Genomic DNA, 19,303 nt, shown 5'->3' with positions numbered 1-19,303 from the left:
ATTTACACATGTTTGATATGTGTGCAACTGTTTACATGCGCATTGCGCCAAACCTGGAGGTGACAGAAACGTCATAAAAGACGTCACTAAAAGAGCAGAGCGAGGGCATAGTGAAGCAGGGGTGGAACAGGGGCAGGCTTTTTCAATTACGTGCAATTTCACAGATGCACACAATGACCCAGAACACCACCCCCTCACAAACTGAGGGTGGCCTGTAGTCAGCATGAAAGGGAAACAATTGATCTATATTTTATACCATTTATTTGTTCAGAATTTTAATACTACAAACCATCTTGGGTTTACAACCCTGCAGAAAGGTGCTATATGTATGCAATCAATCAATCAATCAATCAATCAATCCTATTTATTAAAGCTTTGTCACTTGACCACTGCTAACCCTTAGGAGAACTTCCTGGGTTAGCACAATACATGGCTTAAGAACTGTTTCTTCTTCTGTTTACTTGAACTGGCACCTTCAACCTCAGACCTTCCTAACCTATAGGTAAGACGCTCATGGATTGCCTACCCAGATTGCTCTTGGTTTCTGCTTGCCTTTACAATTACAATTCTTAGAAGTACAGTATATGCTATTTTATATATTGTAAACCACTGTTGACAAGATCACAGTTGCTGGTAAACTGCAGTGAGGGGGGGGGAATGGCCCCAGGATCCCATGAAGTAAATAAAGATTATCTCCTATTACCTGCTCCCAACATTGTGGTAAAAGTTCTGCTTCTACACGTGTTGGTCCAACATGCCGAGCAAATGCTACACATCCAGTCAGAATCATTTGCCTATAAAAAAGTATTTTAAAGTGGTTTTAAAACGACATTTGCAAATTGAAAATCTGTGCAGGTTCCTATTATTTTTTCCTTTAAAATCCGCACAGAAATTGATTTATCAAGGGGTAAGAACTGTACCAGGCCTGAGCAGACTGGTTTGTATGCCACTGGGGGGGGGGGGGAGAGTGAGAATCAGATGTCAGCCTGCACTGTTCCTTCTGCCATCCCTGTCACAGCCTTAAATGGCAGGAGAATAAGGCCTAGTTCTTAACCAGGCCTGGCCTGTACCAATTCCAACTACAGTTGGGGGCTCACATGGCTGAACAACCTCAAACCCTTTCTTCAGCCTAAGACACTAAATCACTGCATGACAAAGATACTGAGGAGAGGGGGCACTATTTTGAGCCTCAATGGCCACCGAAGTCTTTGAAAATGAAAATGTTATCCTTGCCTGCGCTTCCCATCCTGCCTAAGGTTCTACTTTTTAACTGCCTGCATGCAAGCAATTTCTATCTGTTGGACTGTACAGATTTCATGAGGAATATTACGTTGTCATTTAGGGTATGTTACAATTTTAACATAACAGAGATGGGGAACCTCTGGCCTAGAGGCAAAATCTCTATTCCACCCGTGGGAATTTCCTCAAGCCACACTTTGCTCTGAACCTTCCTCAAGTGTTTATGCCGGGCTAGAATATGTACTTTGATGCTTCTCTGCACGTAAAGAGGTATGTTCAGAAACCTGACTTTTGAAGGCTAGAAGGTAGCCTACCATACATCCATTGCTCCTCTAGTTGAAAAAGGCTCCCCACCTCTGTTGTAAGAAAACAGGCAAGGTATAAGTGAATGACTACTGACTGCTAATAATAATAATAATAATAATAATGATGATAATAATAATTTATTTATACCCCGCCCATCTGGCTGGGTTTCCCCAGCCACTCTAGGCGGCTGCCCAGAGATATTATGTTCCTATTCTACTAGAAGCCTGCAACAAGGAAATTTGTTAATAGCCTTCTAACTTCAAAAAAGAAAAATATTTCCCACTCATCAAACACACACCTTTGCTCATCATCTGGCCTTTTGATCAAGTTGAACAATATGTGTAGGAGCTGATCTCTCTCTTTGGGTTCAGGATGGAGGCAAGCTGTACACAGTATGAGGGGTATCAATTCCTAAAGGTGCGAGTGGGAGGGAAAGGTGAAAAGCTATCAAACAACGTTTATTTTTTAAAAAAGCCTACAAAACATTTAAAACCATAAAGTAAAATAAGATCTAGTTAATCTACGACCAGCATGAGCACAATTAGCTTGCATATTTATTTCTCATAGAATCACAAGTTGTAAAATAACGTGTTCTGTTTATAGGTTCTAATAGCATCAATAAGACTGTGCTACAAATGCTTATGTTTATTATCTATATGTTTCCTTACTGAAGTTGAAGAAAAGAAATTGGTTTAGTTTTTGTTTTTTTGTTTTTTTTAAAAAAGAGAAACAAAGATGAGGCTAAGCAAACACAGAAAAAAATATTTGGTGTTACGCATTGACTGCCAGAAAGTAACTTCAATCCAGTTATTCCAGGGCTGTCATGGAATACCGTGTGAACCTAGGCTGCTCCATGAATTAAGCTGATGTCCCCAGAGTGAATAGGATAGTCCCTAATAATTCCTGTAGAGAGTGAATGCACACACACACACACACACACACACACACACACACTTTTCTATCTACCTATCCCTATAAACACAAACACATTTTACATATTATACACACATACGCACACTATTTAAAGAAATTTAGTGAGATGACATAACTCAAATGTTTTGAACTATCCACTGATAGCTGCCACATATTTTCCCTAACACAATTATGCCAGTTTAACAGGTTTAGTCTGCTCTACAACCCACTAAGACCAGGGACGTGGGTGGCGCTGTGGTGTAAACCAGTGAGCCTTGGGCTTGCCGATTGGAAGGTTGGTGGTTCGAATCCCCACCATGGGGTGAGTTCCCGTTGCTTGGTCCCAGCTCCTGCCAACCTAGCAGTTCGAAAGCACATCAAAGTGCAAGTAGATAAATAGGTACAGCTCTGGTGGGAAGGTTAATAGCGTTTCCATGCGCTGCTCTGGTTTTGCCAGAAGCGGCTTAGTCATGCTGGCCACATGACCCGGAAAAACTGTCTGCAAACGTCGGCTCCCTCGGCCAGTAAAGCAAGATGAGCACCGCAACCCCAGAGTCGTTGGCGACTCGACTTAATTGTCAGGGGTCCTTTACCTTTTTTACAACCTACTAAAACCAGAATTTTGAATTCATATCTGTGCACATTCTGCCCACAAAAGCAACAAAGTAAATGCAAAGATTCTGTGGATTTTCCTAGTTCCTGATCCTTTTTCCTGCAATGTATCTAAACATTTGGCATCAGCAGCTGGAGGACTACAGTAGCTTAGCACTAGCACTTACACTTAATGGAAACTGAACTGTGGCCCAGTCTTGAAATAAAATTTAAGCAGCTGTAACTTTTCTTTCCAGGCACACCTCCCAAACGGCATGGAAAAAATCTTTACAATGGAAGATTTTGTGAACTAATGCCAACCAATTTTAATTTCATGTCTTATCAGTAATATGAAAAGAGAAAGAACAACCAACAATACTTCAGAAATACAAAAAGGTGATTCACACTGAACTTGGAAAACGTACAACAATTTATAATAATGCTTTTTTTTCCTTGTCAGCACTTCTGGGTTGACACTCATCTATACCGGTAGTCCTTGCTGTTTTTATGCCACAGCACCATTCATCCCAAACCAATTAATTACGTTTTTTACTCTTTTTGATAGTTACCGCTATGACGTGCAATGGCTAATCTTATCAGTATATTACCATTTGTTTTAGTATTCTGACTGTTCCAAACTTTGTTATAAATGGGATTTTCACTAACAAAATGGGAGTCACTGGCGTCTTAAGGGAAGCCCAATTATTGAGCAGGGGGAAGGGGGAGAAAGAGAGAATCTGTCCTACCTCAATAGCTGTAACACAAATAACGTATACATTGGGTAAAGCCTAAAGAACCGGGTAATTTTTATAGAATTGTTCAAGGCAATCTGAGACTTGATGCAAAATGCTTGCCCGTGTTATTGCATTCTTCCTAAGATATCTGGGCTCTGAAGGACAAACCAAAAACGGAGCAGCTGCAAACAAGTGAAGTGAAGACAATCGAAGAATGGATAATATAGTTTAAGAGAGCTAACAGAGCTTTCAAAATAAGCCAAAATGAACAAGGCCACCCTCCACCATCTTAGGTTTGGCCTGATAAAACACACAATTATTTTACACATAGATTCGGAGAGCCAGGAAGAAGCTATGACAGATAATATAAGAACAGAGAATTGTGACGATGACTTTTGTACTAAAAAGACTGCAAGTAGAGTTTTGGTGAACTATGAAGGCTTCATTGCACAAAAGAAGATAAAATATTGATATTTTGGAATACATTTCAGTATGAATGAGCGGCGTCAGGAAAGGCCTGCTATACAAAGTGAGTTCTACCTAGATGTGAGAAAGGTGACAGGATGTACAGGATATCAGTATTAGATACAAGGTTGATGAGTTTTGTAAATATGCTCAAGTTCTGACTGACATTTAAATTTAATTAATCCATAGGGTTTTTTAAAATTGAAATTTTGAATGCCTGCTGATGTTGATAAAGGGAACATAGCAAGACCTAAGTCACTGGCTTTAATGTATTTTAGCTTTGCCTGTTATTATCATTTTAAATAGCTTAAATAATTAACTTCCTGTACAAGGGGTAAGGTAATGGGTGGAAAGGAGAGCACCAAGGGGAAGTGGCAAATTTTAAAATATAAATAAAAAATTGATCAAGTGGGAAAATATTGATCAACCATATTGATCATTCCTGTTAAAAGATGAAACAGATGAACATTGAAACTAAATTAATTGTAAAAACAAAGCAACCACATTATTTATTATTATTTGCCTCACATTATTGATTTTCTATGTGACAGGCACATGAACATGCAGGAAAAACACTGCATGGGAGAAAACCATTCTAAGAAACTGGTAATGATTTGCTATACCTCTATCATTTACCTTCTATATTTTAATAAGTATATTTAACCTTCTCTTTTACAGACCAAATGCTGTGGAACTTGCACCTGGGAAAACATGCACAACACCACATGCCATTTTACTGTACAATCATGAGGATATGAGAGATTATCTGAAACTGAAGCTGCTTTTTAAAATGCATATGGTAGCAGTGCCTAACAACAACAACAACAATAATAATGTGCAGAGGGAAGTGTAGTCTTTGAGAGTAGAAGTAGGTGCCAGTGAACCAGAATCTATAATGCATTAAAAGGAAATTGGAGCTACTGCAGGTAGAATAGATTTTGAATCTGTTAATTTCTGCAAGAATATTAATCATTCCGAAGGTATCAATTTTTAACAATTGGTTATTTAAAGTTTGGCATACAATGGCATTAATACAAGTGATTTCTTGAATAAGATTTAAGGATAGCTGAGGTATATTCATTTATTTATGGAATGTATTTATATGCTATTGGAAGTTGCAACTTATATGCCAATCTTCTACTTAAGAACTCAAAAGCAACTGGTGATGCATCATGGACGAAGATGCCTGTTAAAAAACTAATAAATCCAATTGTAGCATCAGATGCCTTTAGCTGTGGCAGCTTTTGGACGCTAGCCTTTGGTGGAGTAACATCATGTCAGAGCTTATTATAAATTAGCATTCAGTTTCTGGCAAGTCATTTGTAATTTATGTGTCAGCTAAGAGCTTCCTACAAGGATATTTAATAGTACTGTCCAATAATTTTGAATGGGCATTGAAATGTGTGGTTTTTCAAAAGCATGCTGAGTAAAAAACAAACGCTAAACAGTTCTACTGATGAATCCAACAAAAGAGGTCTATTTTGATGGTTAATCACTGGCACATTGTTAAAATATTCAGCACAAGAGAAGCTGCAAATGCTTGCTCAAGTTTCACTACAAGATCTAAAGAGCTATTTTAGGCACATCCACTATGAATTTTTTTCTCCGTGACCAGCAAATCTCCTTTCCACAAACTTCTTCTGAAAGTTTTCATTGCTTTCAAAAACTATTCATGTGACATGGGAGTTGCTGTTCAGTATATAAAAAAACAAATCCTATTTGGGTATGTGGAACTATGTATATGCATGTATATGTTGTAAAGTATTTTCTTTAAGAAATCAACACTTAAAATTTTTTATAATCGGAAGCTTTTGAAAATGAGTTTGAGTCCCTCCTCACTCAAAACATTAAATAGGATTACTGGATGGATGAGACTGTTCAATCTATACCTAGGTATCAGCTTACTATTCTTTGCAAGGTTGTTTCATTTAATCCAAATTGGTTGATATGGAGCGGATACAAGGCTATTCCTTTTACCTTGCAGAAAGCTGGAAATTGTATCAGATGGAATTAGCTGTGTGTCCACGTCCATGGGTCATATTCTTTCATGTATACTATGGGACTGGAGCATTCTCTGCATCGCTGCATCTGTGCTTCTAAACTTCCTTCTATCAATGGGACTGGAGAGACAATGAGAAATGTTCTTGAGCAGATGTGTCCTACTGCAAGTTCCATGTATTGTTAATGAAAGCGAGAGAAGAGGGGGGACAGTTGGAGGGGGGACAGGGGTATTTCTCGAGTGCAGAAGGTATGGAGGAAGAGCGTAATACAGACTACCTACACTACATGAAGACTGAACAAAAGGCATTAAGTAAATAATAATCCTTCCAAGAAAGAGACATACTATAGCTGAACTAAGTGTGTTGCACTCCTAGGCACCCTTACCTGGAAGCAGTTCCCAGTGGCTTGCTTAGGCTGGAAAATGCAAAAGTGTCTATCTGTTAGGAAGGATATGGATTGAGCCCTTTGGGATTTTAGGTCTAAAGATCTGGCTGGAGGTTTATTCATGAAGCTGGAATGTCTGAAGTGCATGTGCATAATAAGTACTTTAACAGAATTTCTATTTAAAATATGTATGAAACTCCAATAGTAACGGGTGCATTCTGCGATAGGGGATTTTATTATTGCGAGTATTTTCTGAGCTCTTGTTGCAGTACATCGCGCCTAAGATTTCAATTCAAATTGCCACTGGTGGTTTTGAGGGCGGCAGCAGCGGAATTGCTCCCCGCCAGCCCCACGTTAAAGAGATCGCTGAAGCTGAACTTCAGAAAGAGCCAAGTCTCAGCTGGCTTCCTGCCTGCCCGGTATGTAATGAGAGGGTGGGTGAGGAAGAAGGGCTGGGAGGCTGCAGAAATCCCCCTGCCAGACCCTGCGCCGCTGTGGATGCTGCCGAGGTGCTGTTTGGGGCTGTTGCCCGTAGCCCCATAGGTGCTACAAATGCCGGAGCTGCTTGTAGCTCCAAACAACCCTGTGAACCCAAACAACTCTCTCACTCCACAAGGCAGCAGCAGGAGCGATCCTGATGGCACCGCCTTCTCTTCCTCTTATTCTCCCTCCCTCCGTTAGGCGAAGCTTCCCCTCTCCCCTCTACATGACTGGGTGGGGGAAGCGAAACCACACGTCTCTCACCTCAGCGAAGCTTCCCCCTTGGGGAAAGGGAAGAAAGGGAGGCTTCACCTGACAGAGGGAGGGAGAATAGGAGGAGATGGTGGTGGCAGCAGCAGGATCACTCCTGCCGCTGCCTTGGGAAGCGAGAGGGTCGCGGGGTGGTTTTGCAGCCACACCGCTGCTGAAGTGCCGAAGCAGTTTAAGTAGTTGAAGCAGCAGAACAAGCAGCTCCGCTGTCCCGTCACTGCCAAGAGCAGCCCTAGACATGCCTCTTTTGGTGCTGCACGAGCCAGGAGATCTGCTGGGCACTGCGGCACAAATGCAACTAGAAATTGTGTTTCAGCTCCCCACAACCCAGGTTCCAGGTGCTATGTAGCACCTTGCTTTTCTTTCCCGGTTTTGAACACTGGTATGAAGTACCGATTTCATTTAGTCCTTGGAGTAAGAATGAAAAAAATAACTCTGGCAACATGAAAACTATAGGTTTCCAACAGTCAAGAAAAGAGACTTTAACTTAAAAGTCACACTTGAGTTTACTGGGAAAGTTACAGGTAGGCAGCCGTGTTGGTCTGCCGGTCGAAACAAAATAAAAAAATTCCTTCCAGTAGCACCTTAGAGACCAACTAAGTTTGTTATTGGTATGAGCTTTCATGTGCATGCACACTTCTTCAGATACCAAGAGACCAACTAAGTTTGTTATTGGTATGAGCTTTCGTGTGCATGCACACGAAAGCTCATACCAATAACAAACTTAGTTGGTCTCTAAGGTACAACTGGAAGGAATTGTTTTATTTTACTGGGAAAGAATACAATGTTTGCCAGAGGAATGAAGTGTGCTTCTTCTTTAAAGCTTTACCTCAAGTACATTGTCTATTATGCTTTGAAGTCTTCCTCGGCCATACCTACAATCTTCTCATTTGCCTCTGTTTCCTCAGGTTCTCTAACTACAACACACTATGCAAAATTCTGGAACTAATAATTCCACAATCCACTTTGCTCTAAAGGGGAAACATGAACAATTTAGTGGTGTTTTCTTTTCTTCCACAATGCTGCTCACGTGCCAGAAGATAATGGCCCAAACCACCAAAACAGGTTTTCTGAGATCGACAAATCCAAGATGGCACCTAGATGGACCATTCAATTTAGTAAAGCGCCTGTCTGAACAACTTCTTAAATTACTACTTACACAAAGCTGTAATGCTTTAACTATTCTTTGGTCTGGGTCACACATCACTAAGCCAAACCACGGTTAAGTGTGAATGTATGGTTTCTGGGAGAGGAGATCACAGTTGCTTTGCTCCTTTCTGATTGTTTTGCTGCTGCACTGAGCTAAGTCACAGTTCAGCTTTGTATGTCATCTGAACCTGGGCTCACAGTTTAGCTGTTCTGGAAGACTATAACCATACAGTATTGGACAAATCTTGGTTGCAGTTCATGGTTCGTCTGGAGAGAGCTAAACCCAGGTTCAGACAACATGCAATTTCCTCTCTGGGAGTCCATGTCTTTGCCTTAAGCCATTGCCTTAAAGTCCTATTGAATTCACAGAACTAGTTCCATGCTACTTTTGCTCCCTGTGACCAGATCCCTGTAAATATATTGATCTATACCATTAATAATATCAAAAATACTATTCTGCTTCTTATGAAATCAATAACAACCTAACATATATTGTCCTATTATTCATATTCTGTTGAACTTTGAAGCAATACACCCATGTGGTATGTTTTGAAATGGGTACTATATTGCAATGTTTGATAAACTCAACATTGCTCTGACTTTCTCAGGCATGTAACTAATCTGGGAAAAGTAAACATTAAGAACCTAGTTATTCAATCGTTCACTCACATAATGTACACATAATGTTGTTTATATACACAACCATTAGTATTGGAGTGTAATACCGGTATAAAAACAGAGGGTGTATTATTTGTCGAAATGATGCCAAATGAGGGAAACTAAAATAAAAATATGGGCCTCATGTTTGTGCACAAGTAGGCTCCAACACAAACCATTAATATTTCTTTTCTTCTAAATTCAGCATTTTGCCAAATTGTAGGACTACTGTATTATGATAAACCCTTAAATAACATATTTTACATGCAAGCACAAGGTTCTAACATAAGACATTTCATATTTAAAACACATATAGTAACTTGAATGAATATTTATGTAGTTATGATTATTATTTCCACGAATTTTGCAAGGGAAAAGTAAGCAGGAGGTAGGCTGCAGAAATCTTACACTAATTCCAAGTGTAACTAGGAGCTGCAAAGAGAAGCTCAATAGCACCCCGCCAAGCCAAACGGCAAGAGTCAGAAATTAGTAACTGATCCTGGAACACAGCTTACACAGTTGTTTTTCTATCACAACTTAAACAGAATCATTAGTTTAGTCCATAAGGCATACAGTTTATAGAATTAAATGCTGCACGCAATTGTAGAATTTCAGTGTATCTAATGAAAAGTTTATAGACACATGGAGGTTGCTAAGTCATTGTAACGGAGGGATCAGTACACATTTCTTGACTTGATTGCCTTTTCATACAGCCCCCAAGGGCTAAAATGCCAATCGCATTACTAGTTCTCTAGATTAATAGGTAAAGCCAAGCTGGCTGGAAAAGCAATTCCTAACCAAAAACAAAACACACACAACTGCCTCATCTTCAGCTCATGTCATTCTTTATAATATGCATCAGGAAGTTCTGTCAATAAGGGCCAAATCCCAGACCACTAAAAGTACCTACAAGAAGAATCATCCTGTTAGTATTATATGACTCACATCACAGCAGGTACGGTGAACCTGCTCCCCACCAGGTGTTGGACTGTAACTTCCATCATCCCTGATCATAGGCCATGCTGGCTGGGGATGATGGGAACTGGAGTCCCACAACATCTGGAAGGCACCAGGTTTCCTACCCCTGCATTATAATCTACATTGTAAAAGTGACAGCATATCAACACTTGAATCCCAAACACTGCAAGTGCCTTGCCCAATGGAGCAAAGGCACAATGCTAGCTTCCCAGAAGTGGCGTCGCTGCTGCTTACCAGGAGGGAAAGGGGTGAGGCAGCCTGTTTGGTGACAGTACACCACCAGGAAAAGCTCCAGACTGCCTCTGCTGGTGCGCTCACATTGCACCAGCTTCCCTGGTTCCTCCCTCCCAGTAAGCAGCAGTGTTTCCACTGCCGGGAAGTTTATGTTGCAGCTCTGTCCTGCTGGGTGAGCCGCTTCTGCCAAATGCTATTCAATTCTAAGGACATTCTTCTTGTAAAAGTTGTGCAGACACAACAATATTTGTAGCTCTATTTACTTTTTACCAGCATATATTCTGCTTTACAAGAAATAAAGCTATATAACTTATTTCCCTTATAAGGGATTCCTAATGTTTGGCTCTTTTCGCAATGAATTCTAGAGCAGAAGTATCAGGAATGCTTTGATGGTGTTTTCTGCTTGGCAGGGGGTTGGACTGGATGGCCCTTGTGGTCTCTTCCAACGCTATGATTCTATGATTCCCCCTTCCCCTTGAAACCTGCTGTGGTCCAGAGGTTCAGTGCCAGATGAATCAAGCGACTGGGGAGCAGCTTTTAATCTTTGCCCTCTTTCCACCCCCTGGACTTCTTATGCCTGTTGCTGGGAACCAACAGCTGCAAGCCATGTCAATGGTAACTTGGGTAAAGAATTCCTATCTAGTTAGGGACTGATGTCCTGATTGTTCTATTGTATTTTAAACATATTGTAAGCTGCCTTGAGAACCTTTGATAATTATATATGTATTGTTTTAAATGATACATATATAATTCTCATCAATGTTAAGAGGCTAATTCACCCCAATTTAATATTATAACTCTGCTTTGACACACAGAAGCACTAGAAGTGGATTTAGCTAACACAAGTAAGCAAACTGAAGGGCAAAACAGATGGACTCACAATAACAGCCCTGCAGAGTGCCATCAAGGATCTTAAGCAAAAGGACAAAGAGTAGGATATCATGCTGTTTTGCTAAACTCACCTGGCAGAGGTGCACAACCATTCTCTAGGAGCAGAGATGCATGCACAAAAGTAATAAGATGATTGCAAGTAATCGACTTCAACATAATAAACACTACTAACTTCTCAATAAACAGAAATCTTGCATAAAATTGAAATAAAAATGTCTGGACTTCTCACCTCTCGCTTTGCAAGCAGGACATTAGGAACGATATGCGGCAAGCAACGCCCAAGCATCAGCATGACGCTTTTTTCACTATCAGCAATTCGGGACACCTGGAAGTGCAATTTTGATTTAAGAAAAAGAAAAAGAAAAAATATGCTGCAATGGCATTTATGCAATTCTTAAGGTAAATAAAGAAATCAGTCACATCTTGGTTTCCGCCCCCAAAATCAGCACACAACAGGATACCGGGTTGACATGCTCATTTTAAACGTCTTGAAACAGAAAAACACAAAAGCTATCTGTGTAGGCTAATGCATGATGAGTAGTATAACTCCATTTGAGTAATACAACTGGAACCACCCCCATTTCAACAATGGCACTTGTTGAGGCTACTGGGTGTGGCTGCCAAAGGTGATAACCAGTCCAAAGGTTCCAAAATCTCCTCTATGGAGCTACATAAGCAAAGGGCCAGAGGTTTGCTGGAGTATTAAAGATTCAACAATATGGTCTCCTCAGCCTGGATGTTACGACGCATCAAGATTTAACATTTCCCAAAAAGGACATATACCTCTGATCCCAAACGGCTCTCTGCTGACATCTGACAGAAAGACAGCAATGCTTGATGGAACGCATGTGACAGCTTCCTGCAGCAGTTGGGGCATGGGGAGAAATAGAACACAGTTGGATAACTGATATTAGTAGCATGCCTCTTTGACTCACAATTGACAGAGAACACAGCATGTGTGCATGTGTGTGTGCGTATGCTGCTAGAATTCTAAACTGCTTTACAGATGAGATGAAAACTTCTCAAAAGGTACTCCTACACTATCATACAGATTATATTACTTGACTGAGAAAACTAGTTTCCACAAGAAATGAAAAGCTTGCCCACTGATGTAAACAGATTTTTTTTAAAAAAAAACAACAACAACATTTCAGTTTTATCTATTTCTTGATTATTTCATTTACATCCCAACTTTCTTCTAAGGAGCTCAAGGTGGCATACACAGCTCCTTCCCTTCCCCATTTTATCCTCACAACAACTGCTATCTTTCGAGTTACCTGCCTTGTTTATAAATTCCATATTGTGCTTTTCTTCTTACAGTGCAACCCAACCCAACTTACAAAGGTATTTTACCAGGGGAGGGGGGTTCTACACATGTCTGATGAAAAGGTGAAAGATAGGTTTCTCAAGGCAACAGAACGTTCCAAAATGGAAACAAGAACCATTTGTAATTTATGTAAAGAATAGGATTAAGATTCAAATGGATTTTACTAAAATGCCGCCCTTATTAAGCTTGCATGTAATGTACTGGGGGGGGGGGAATAAAAATCAAGATGGACAATCAAAATCCTCAGATCTTACAATGTTGGATAAAAATGGTTATCTGCCTACTACAAACCAAAGGGGAAACTGACTATGACAATATTCTGAGCCAATTACATTCCAGTCATTCAATAGAAATGTGGCAATTTTCGAATTTGGGTTTTTAAAAAGAGCATTCAGGAAACAGTCCTGATTTCAAGGAGGCATCTCAAATTGCTTATGAGTAAATTATTCATTTCTAAAAGTATATTCAACACTATTATTTTGAGGCTCCGGGTGAGAAACACATATAACAAAGTCTTTAAAAAAATGCTATACATGGACATTACCAGTAAGGCATGAAAAGTTCTGGTGTGACTGCATATTTCCTTGAGATAAAAGATGAGCAATAGTATGTATAAGCTCATGATGCTATATGGACTAGATCACTGGTCTTCAACTGGTGGGTCAGGACCCACTAGAGGATCATCGCCTGATCCCAAGTGGGTCACAACAGGAGCGCCGTCACCATGCAGACATATGGTAAAAGACTTAAGAATTGGATCCCCAAATGCATGTTTGGGTTAAACGTGGATCCTGGGTCTGAAAAGGTCTGAAGGTACCTGGCTGAGATGAAAGAACATAAGGAACACGAGACAGCCTCATCAGGGCTGCATTCAAATGTCAAACAAACCACCTTTTATCTAAAAGCTAGGGCCTCAACATACTTGCAGCAGACATAACCATCTGTTTTAATGGGGGTGGTGGGGGTGTCTGGGATTCAAATCTCTGACCTGTGATACAATGAAGCAGTATGTACATGCAGGAATGAAGTGTTTATGCAACTAGAGCCCCATCTTTTAATCCTGCAGCAGCAGTTTCCGTGGCTGGAGAAGTGAACCATGAGCCTTTTTATTTTATTTTAATGAGCATCATAGTCAAACTGTGCTTAAATGGTATGAATGCAAGCAAGTTGGACACACAATGCAGGATAATCAGTGCTCAGGTCAGCACTTGGAAGGTAGGCAGGAGTAATACTGTTAGCTTCATGCATGGCAGTTCTTATGTAGGCAATTTCCCATGTCAGAAGGGGGAAAACCCAAATGCTTAGGGGGTATGCACTAAAAATTCAGATCCCTCACTGAATTTAAAGTTAAATCTGCCCTGTACAGCAAGTGAAACATTAAAAGAATCTGACAACATTGGTATTCTTTTTCTGGAAAAAGAATAACCCACTAACCTATTGGGTTTATCGAAGTGTATGGCAGCTTTATTTGATGGAGGACAAGATGGAAGTTTTTCTCTCTCCTTCAAAGGAAAAGAAATTCTCATATCTTCTTTAGGAGGCCTTTTCTCTTCAGTGTCACCATGTTTACCATCATTAAGTGAACTCTGGATATCTAAATATCTCCCGTTATCGTCTGGGACTGTGAGAGGCACTTGAGCTAAAGATGACTGGACTGAATCGAATATCACTGGAACAGGAGTTTTTTCATTTCTTAAGTACTCTATTTCACTGAAAAGTGGGAGGCAGGACATAAAGGGTTGGAATTAAGAAACAAGTTAGTAAGTAAACCACTTCCAGTAACCCAAAATATATATTAACAGGTTTTCAAAATGTGTTCCAGGTCATATACAAAGCCTATTTCAGAAGCTTAGGAAGCGAAACTGGAAGGTTTTCTAAAATTATTTATTAAGCCTAGGAATAGGGAACTTGTGGCCCTCCAAATGGTGTATTCTAATTCCCAGTCTTCCCTAACCATTTGCAATGCTGGCTGGGGATGCTGGGAATTGGAATCTAACCTTTGGAGGACCACAGACTCCATCACCCTGATGTAGCCATTAAAACCTCACCTTTCCATGATAAAAAACATGCTGAAGGGAGCATACAGCACCCTTGTTCATATGTAATGCTAAGCCAAGTCATGGCTTAACCCAAATGTGCAAATGCGATGGCTCCTAAATACAAGACCATGGCCACTTTCCCCCTCCCCAGTTATTTATTTGCATTGCTGAGCTAAGCCATGGCTTGGCTTAGTATGTGGTCTGAAACGAGGCTCATGATTTAACTCTCCCAGATAAACCACAAGCTACAAGGCATAGGACAAACCTTAGTTACACTTCACAGGAATAAAACTTAGCAGTTTTCTACTGGAATAGATTTGCCATAAGAGCTTATAAGTAAGGTTCTGACCAGCTGCTGTGGGAAGGCTCCCTGGGGGCTGGTGTTCTAGGATACAATGGTTGATGGTATTGAAAGCTGTTAGCTTGAAAATAGCAACTAAACCACATTGGTAAGCAAAGTGGTTTCTTAAGCAGCATAATTCAATGTCTGGCCTTTTCAATGCAATTTACGGCACAAATGAAACAAAGTCACGCACTCTTAACTGTGCCATTAAGATCAACAAAGCACAAGAAGTTACAAAGTAAAGTAAATATTGAATTGTTTACCATTTACATTGTAACTGAGGTGACTACTGAGCATTTAAGTGATTCATTTATTTCTCTGTGCCATCCGCCTTTTCCGAGATCACAAAATGCCAAGTAACTTCCCATTTGCTAAAAAGCACATAGTCTACAATGCTGGAGACTATACCTTTCAAGCCTTCGTATTTGTTCCAGCAGAGACCACTTCTCGGTGCTTAACACATTAATTTGATCTTCCAATTTCTGCACCATTACACATTGCTAAAGGGGGGAAAACATAAAGGGAGGGGGAAAATAATTTACCACACTGCATTTTGGTAGCAGGCTTTAAACTGACAAAAGTGAATGACGTTTATCTACCTCTATAGATTCTGGTGTTCCAAATATAGGAATGTTCTCTAGGATAGGAGTGGTTGCGTCAAATTCATCCTCTTCCGGGCCAACTGCTACATCTACAACATCTTTTGCAGTTACTTGGTGGTTCCCAAAGTCACGGTAGAGTTGTAGCAAGTCCGGAGGCTTTGGAATGTTCAGTCCTACGTCATCCCACAATTCAAAATCCTTTAGAAGTGTAAAAGCAGAAGATTAATTGTTACACTTCCCTTCTCATCCAGTCAAGTATTGTTATGAATTGACATGGTTAGACATAAGCATGTGCATGTCTGTGCGTGAATGTGCAAGCTTGATGTTCCTTTCAAACCTCTGAGATGCAACAGACTGGAAAAACAAGACAGGCAGGGGAGGGTTGAAGGAAACAGATGTCCAACATGGACCAGAAAGCCGGACTGAACCCCAAAATAAGCCATGCTGTGGAAATCCCCTTCTATGAGCAAAAATCAGCATGGCAGACAGGATCCTGGCACCTCATGGGGAAATCCCCAGTAAGAAGCAAGAGGCCATGTCAACATTTGCCAAAAAAGGAGGGGGGAAATTGCTGAGTGGAAGACAAAGGGGCGAGCTGAAAAGCTTGACCAGATATGGCTCCAGAATCAGAGGGAGCAGTGACCATCAGGCCCCATAAAAGGCATAAAGGACTCACCCACCGTACAGCAAAGTTGGAGATTGACAGAGAAGCCCAAAGCAGTGTTAAAACACCTGAACTCTGGCCTTGTATCAGCTAGCTATCCTGGGTATGGTTGCCCCAAGTCTATAGGGAGGTTTCAGGAATGAGGAAAGAAAAAAAAGGACAATTTCACCTGCAAATCTCCCCCACCCCCTGGCTGTAAAGTTACAGAGATGGGTGCCACCAAGTTAAAAAAACACAAAAATGTCTTCCTCCCAGGCTAATCAGGGAAGGTGGCCTTTCTCATCTTTCTTCTCCTTCTCTAGAAGCCTGTCTCTGTGTTCTAAGGAAGTCCCAGGCTGGCAGCCAGATCCACACCTGAACCTTTCAGCACTTAACAGCATAGCAATGGAACATTTTAGCAGTGAGGGGGGCGAACACCTGCTCCTCCTGAATACTTATCTCCCTCTATGAGTCCTGAACAGCACTATAAAGTTCATGTTCCAAGCTGGCTGTAGCCCCGAAAAGGGAGCACCACTGTTAGGAGCTGGTGATAGACAGACGTATTTTGTTGTGGGCCTCCATTTGCGGTTTACTATTTCCTGCTGTGACCAAAACAATAACCCTGCACCAGTCTCTCCTACATATGAGTCACTATACAATTATTGTTTGGAAACTAAACTCAAGAATTACCAAGTGCTTGGAAAGTTAAGTGGGGAAAAGACAAGCTGTAACAGAATTATTAATCAAACTTACCTGATCATCACTTTCATCTGAAAAAGTTATTGAAGTGAGCTTGTAGCTGTTCTTTAATAAAAATTCATTGACTAAGAAGTTTAGAGCTCTTTTTTCAAGAGGTTTAATTGGTTCCTAGGAAAAAGAACGAAGTTATGTAAGATGTAAATATTCTCATTAGAATATTTATTCTATCATATGTATTAAGATAGCAGCTCAGTCATGTCTAGATATCAGAGAGTAGTTTACATGGTGTACTCAACAAGCCAATTGTGTAGTGTGTGTATTAGTATCTATATCTATCTACACACAATCACCCCCCACACCACCTAAAAGTTTTACAGTCATACCTCGGGTTACGGCTGCTTCAGGTTGCGCAATTTTGGGTTGCGCACTGCGCTGAACCTGGAAGTACTGGAACAGGTTAGTTCCGGCGTTCATGCATGTGCAAAAGCGCTAAATCACGCTTTGTGCATGCACAGAAGCGCTGAACCGCAACCCGCAGGTGCGGCGCTGCGGGTTGCGAACACTGCAGGTAGTGAACGTGCCTCCCACACGGATCACGTTTGCAATTGGCTAACCATAGCTGTCAACTTCCCTTTTTTTGCGGGAAATTCCCTTATTCCAGCGCCGTTTCCCACTGCAAAAAAAGGAAAGGTTGACAGCTATGTCTGTTTCCCAATGCAAGAAAAAGGAAGGTTGACGGCTATGTGGCTAACTGCTGATACACGATAACAGAAAATAATAAGGTGTTTTTTCCCCTCAATCCAAACTACCCACCTGAATTTCAGGACTTGATTTGTAATTTCTCCGTTCCTGCAAAGGAACTTCATTTTCTGCAAACAGCAATATATAAAAATTTATTATTCTCCATTTTGTGAGGCATCACCTACTGCTATTTTGTCAAAATGAAAAAAAAAACTAAGGAAAAGGTTTATGTACACCACCTGCAGCCTGAGTCAGGTTGGCTCGGAGGGCCTGAATGGTCTCCTTTGCTTTCCGTAGTTCAAACTCCAGGACTGGACAAGGATTTGGATTAAACATACACAGGCATCCAACCAAGAATAGGGAAACAAAAATGAAATATAAAAAAGCAAGGATGGGTGTGAAAATAAAATACAATTTGTATTAAAGACAAAGCATGCAATCTTTATGGAACTCATGAACGCATGCAGCAGAGTTAGACTGAAGCAAACTGGTGAACATTTTCCATAATTAAAGTCTAACCTTAATGAATAACTTAAGCTGTCTGACAAGGAATGCTATAGGCTTTAAGCAGAATATTGTACCACTTCGGAAAGCTTGAAAGATTTTCCTTACAAGGCATTAATGACGACTAATACTTTAAGTTGAAAAAGAGAAGTGTGAAGATGAGTGTGACTTGCTTTGAGGGACTGGGATGAATTTGAAATACAACTCTCATCAACAAAATGGAATTACCAGCAACTACACAGGTTATAATCTACATTTTTATAACTCCTGGAGACAGATTTATGTTTTTTCTATGTGGCATTATGTTTTTTGGAGCAGCTTATCAGTGGGCTGGTTCTGCTCCTTAGGCCACTGTAAATTTTGCTAGGGACACATTTAAAGTTTTCTAAACAAAACATTTGTTCCATCATTTAGACAAGGTGAGATAATTTAACATTTATGAATTGCTTTCTGCCACAGCACTTTGAGCAATATGTAAGTAGATCCAATTTATCAAATATCTCAGAACTGGAACTTACATTGACTGTAGTTAAGGGGTTAGAATTCACTCTGGACCATTTGTAATTAAAATTTAACACTATCAATATATAATAACCTGGGGGAAATTATAGGTGGTATTCAACTAAGTTGGAGCCACCGAAATTAATGAACATATTTAAGTTAGTTCCATTAACTTCAATGGGCCTACTTTGGGTAAAACCTAGTGGACTACCGTCCTGTATTTTTTAGGTAATTACTTAAAATCTTTATATTGGAATAACCTAGGTTGTGCCAAAAAAGCAGGTGCTGTTTTCATGGAGCCTTTCACCCCTGGATAATGTATGGAGATAACTGTATTTTATGGATGAATTTGTGTAATATGTTGGTAGTAAGTGTGTATGGGAAAAAGATTCACTCAGTTTGCATTTTTCTTCTTTAAAAACAGAATGGGTAGTTAGAGTACATCACATCTACTACATGGAAGTAACTTGTTTGATGCACAGAACTTTACTGCAGAACTACGAAAGCACAACTGAGGATCTGATGAGAAAGTGAAAAAAAATCTCTAGGAATCAGCAATGCCGATCTGCAAATATTTCTGTGCAACAAAGTCTGAAAACAATATTGATACTTT

At 40.3% G+C, this 19,303-nt stretch overlaps 1 protein-coding gene across 1 annotated transcript in view; it reads right to left on the bottom strand.

The window, feature by feature from the left end:
* RELCH (RAB11 binding and LisH domain, coiled-coil and HEAT repeat containing) overlaps positions 1 to 19,303 on the bottom strand; it is a 56,640-nt gene that overhangs the window by 24,386 nt on the left and 12,951 nt on the right. The window contains exons 3-12 of the mRNA XM_033154432.1: positions 17,925 to 17,996; positions 17,758 to 17,813; positions 16,999 to 17,112; positions 15,600 to 15,800; positions 15,409 to 15,500; positions 14,053 to 14,328; positions 12,075 to 12,150; positions 11,521 to 11,616; positions 1,844 to 1,956; positions 704 to 794 (exon numbers count right to left, since the gene is read on the bottom strand). Coding sequence (XP_033010323.1) covers positions 704 to 794; positions 1,844 to 1,956; positions 11,521 to 11,616; positions 12,075 to 12,150; positions 14,053 to 14,328; positions 15,409 to 15,500; positions 15,600 to 15,800; positions 16,999 to 17,112; positions 17,758 to 17,813; positions 17,925 to 17,996 — 1,187 coding nt within the window. The remainder of the gene's footprint in view (positions 1 to 703; positions 795 to 1,843; positions 1,957 to 11,520; positions 11,617 to 12,074; positions 12,151 to 14,052; positions 14,329 to 15,408; positions 15,501 to 15,599; positions 15,801 to 16,998; positions 17,113 to 17,757; positions 17,814 to 17,924; positions 17,997 to 19,303) is intronic.

The sequence above is a fragment of the Lacerta agilis genome, chromosome 7, assembly GCF_009819535.1.
Source record: "Lacerta agilis isolate rLacAgi1 chromosome 7, rLacAgi1.pri, whole genome shotgun sequence".
NCBI classification, from domain to species: Eukaryota; Metazoa; Chordata; class Lepidosauria; order Squamata; family Lacertidae; genus Lacerta; species Lacerta agilis.
The sequence above is the reverse complement of the archived record's forward strand: the minus strand, read 5'-3'. Positions and strand labels throughout refer to the sequence as shown.